The sequence below is a fragment of the Zea mays genome, chromosome 6 (genome assembly GCF_902167145.1).
Source record: "Zea mays cultivar B73 chromosome 6, Zm-B73-REFERENCE-NAM-5.0, whole genome shotgun sequence".
Classification (NCBI taxonomy): Eukaryota; Viridiplantae; Streptophyta; class Magnoliopsida; order Poales; family Poaceae; genus Zea; species Zea mays.
Window position 1 is genome coordinate 42,963,448 of NC_050101.1, and position 2,873 is coordinate 42,966,320.

Sequence of the window (2,873 nt, forward strand, 5' to 3'; positions counted from 1 at the left end):
AGTAATTTAGAGACTAAATGAGACTAAAATGAATGGACTAATCTTTAGTCACTCAAATCAAACGGACCTTAGGCCCCCAATGTATCAAATGGGCTAGGATTATATTGTTCTGTATGGGGCTAGGCTCAAAAATTTTGAACAATGTGCAAGCATAGCTCCAAATCTAATAAAGACAATCTGAAAGCCCAACACGTTTTTGGGCCGAGCAGGTATTTTTCTCCATTTGTTATGAAATGAAATGGCCAGCTATAGCCCAGAGTCCGGAAAGGAGGATAAACCGGCAAAGCATAGTCGCAGGTTGACAGCCGATTTGTGACTCGTGGGCTGTGTCTTGCTATTTACAAGTATGTGGGCCAACACATGTCTTCAGGTTAGGTAAGGCCCAACAAGCAGCAGTCGCACGGCAATAGGCCAATAGCCTGCCCACCCACGAGCTTTATCCCTCCTTGGCTCCTTCCCGACTCGGCGCCTCGTTCCGACAACGACGAAGCAGCTGGGGGACTTGTTGAGCAGCGAGCGGTACAGATCCCGATCCTGAATCCTCCGAGCGAGTTCTTCCGTCCTCCTCGCAGTCAGCCATGGCCCGCTCCTCCTCGCAGTCGCAGTCCTCCGTCGGTGGCGGCGGCGGCGGCGGCGGCGCGCGACCGGCCACCGTCGGCCCGCGCGGCACGGCCGCGGCGGCCGCCGGGATGCGCCGCCGCCGCGCCACCTCTAGCGCCGGGGGAGGCGGCTTCTCCGGGGCCGGCGGGAGCAACATGCTCCGCTTCTACACCGACGAGGCGCCGGGCCTCCGCCTCTCGCCCACCATGGTGCTCGTCATGTCGCTCTGCTTCATCGGCTTCGTCACCGCCCTCCACATCTTCGGCAAGCTCTACCGCTCCCGCACGGCCGCGGCCTCCGCGTGATCCGATCCGGTCCGGTCCCACCGCTCTTGTGGATCCACACAACGGATCAGACTACCAGATCAGACGGTGACTTTTTTTTGGGTGATGAATTATGTATGGGGAGAAGCCCAGCTTGTTATGTTGCCTAGCTTTTGCTTGATCCTTACTTTCTCAACTTAGATCTCAGCTAGATCTGCAGATGGAAACCGTACATGTCATCTTAATGGGGGCCCTTTCTGTTATTTTCTTCCCTTCCCTTACCCTAAGAATTATTACTGTTTGATGCAAGGAATAATTATGTCTAGTTTTTTCTTGTAATTCTGCTTGTGAGATCACCAGTTACACGTGCATCTTCCTAACTTAGATGTGCTCCATTAATTACTTTCTGCACTTGCTTGGTATTGTTACCTAACTGGGAGTTCGATTGTTTGTCTGCCTGTACTCCTAATTAGGCCACGGAGATCTCGCTTCACCTATCACACTTAGCTGCTACTAGCCTTCAACCGCCATAATTCTATATCATGCCGTGTGCTCCTATAATTTGTCAGTGTTTTTCTTTTACAGCAAGCTTTTCTTCTGAAATTATAGCTTGGCTGTTGTCTATGGTTCATTGGTTTGTAACTTGCTTGGTAGTATCAGGGAGAATATGTGTATCAAGATGTTATTTTGAGGGCTTGTTTGGTAGCAAGGGATTTTATGCCCCCTCAATCCATTCCAATCCGCATGCAACAACACAAGCCCTGAGTGATTCTCTGACAAGGAACATATGTTATTATAAAGTTGTACAGGTAGTTGTATTCAACATGATGTTAGTGCGAGCAGGATTATATTCAGGATTTATTTGGAAATGTAGTTCTGAGGTCCGAATCAATCCCTTGGTGTTGGTTGATTTGTAAACCTACAAGTTAGACTTAACATGCATCTGACAGCTCTAGGCATTCCTTATTGCATTGGGCATGGGCTGATTGCTGGTATGAGCTGATCTTTGGAAGGTTTAAGCACAGTGGGCATGGGTATGAACTGATTGGCCAAGGGTTCACACTGTTTTTCATGATAACAGTAACACTGTCCACCGTAGCTAATATTTGCATCATCAAATGACTTAACTGTTTCTAGCTGTTGATTGAATTTGTAATGGTGGATTTAAACTTAACGCTACAAGTAATATTGATGGTGTGTGTGTGTCTCCCATTGTGGGAAAAACCCTTTGAGTATCAACCTTTGACAGAACAAATGATGAATGGATAATGATCTATTCGGTCTACACTTGATCTGAAATGCTGATTGCTTGACATCTTGATGTCCTTGTTAGTGGTGTTATATGCTTCACCCATGATCGTATTGAGTACAATTGTGATGTTGAACAATAGTGGCCCTTTAGCTAGAGTCAGAGGCTGATCTGTGAAGTACTGAAGTGGCGAGTGAAGTCTGTTTGTTGACGCTTCTGTGCTGCTGTATATCAGTAAAATAAACACTGAGGGTAGTTCTTGCCTAGTTGCCTGGACCATTGTGAAGAAAGAAGAGGTGGTCCAAATTTGTGTGCTCTGGAGATGTTTGATGATTAGTGGGTCACTGCTTTGGTTGCTTGAGCTTGGTCATATTTATATTCGAATTCTCTCCATCTGGTACGTGACAAGTCATCTCTGAGGTACTGTGATCAGGTAGTATACAAATACAAACATTCCCTATTCTGGCTATCTGGTAGATGAATATGATATACTGTATTTTTTTTTACTCTCCTGGATTGGCGCTGGGTAGCAAAGTGTTGAAATTGTAGTATTTGTGTTTGACTGATAAAAGCAGATGGGAATTGAGAATTGTGTGTTTCTGCATAAACAATTATTGATTATATACTGGTAGATTGATGTGAAGCAGGCGACTGCGAATCTGGAACATGGCACATTGAGCAGATGGTTTCAAGTTATCTGTGTTTGCCTGTTTAACCGGGGTCACGACATCTTTACATGAAAAGTACACTTGTGAGGGGGT

At 46.3% G+C, this 2,873-nt stretch overlaps 1 protein-coding gene across 1 annotated transcript; it reads left to right on the top strand.

Moving 5' to 3' along the window:
- Window positions 1-479: 479 nt before the first annotated feature.
- On the top strand, window positions 480-1,256 carry LOC100286118 (protein transport protein Sec61 beta subunit). Its single transcript, NM_001398709.1, has one exon. It carries the CDS (start codon window positions 579-581, stop codon window positions 903-905), a length of 327 nt encoding a protein of 108 aa, NP_001385638.1. The 5' UTR covers window positions 480-578; the 3' UTR covers window positions 906-1,256.
- Window positions 1,257-2,873: the final 1,617 nt, after the last annotated feature.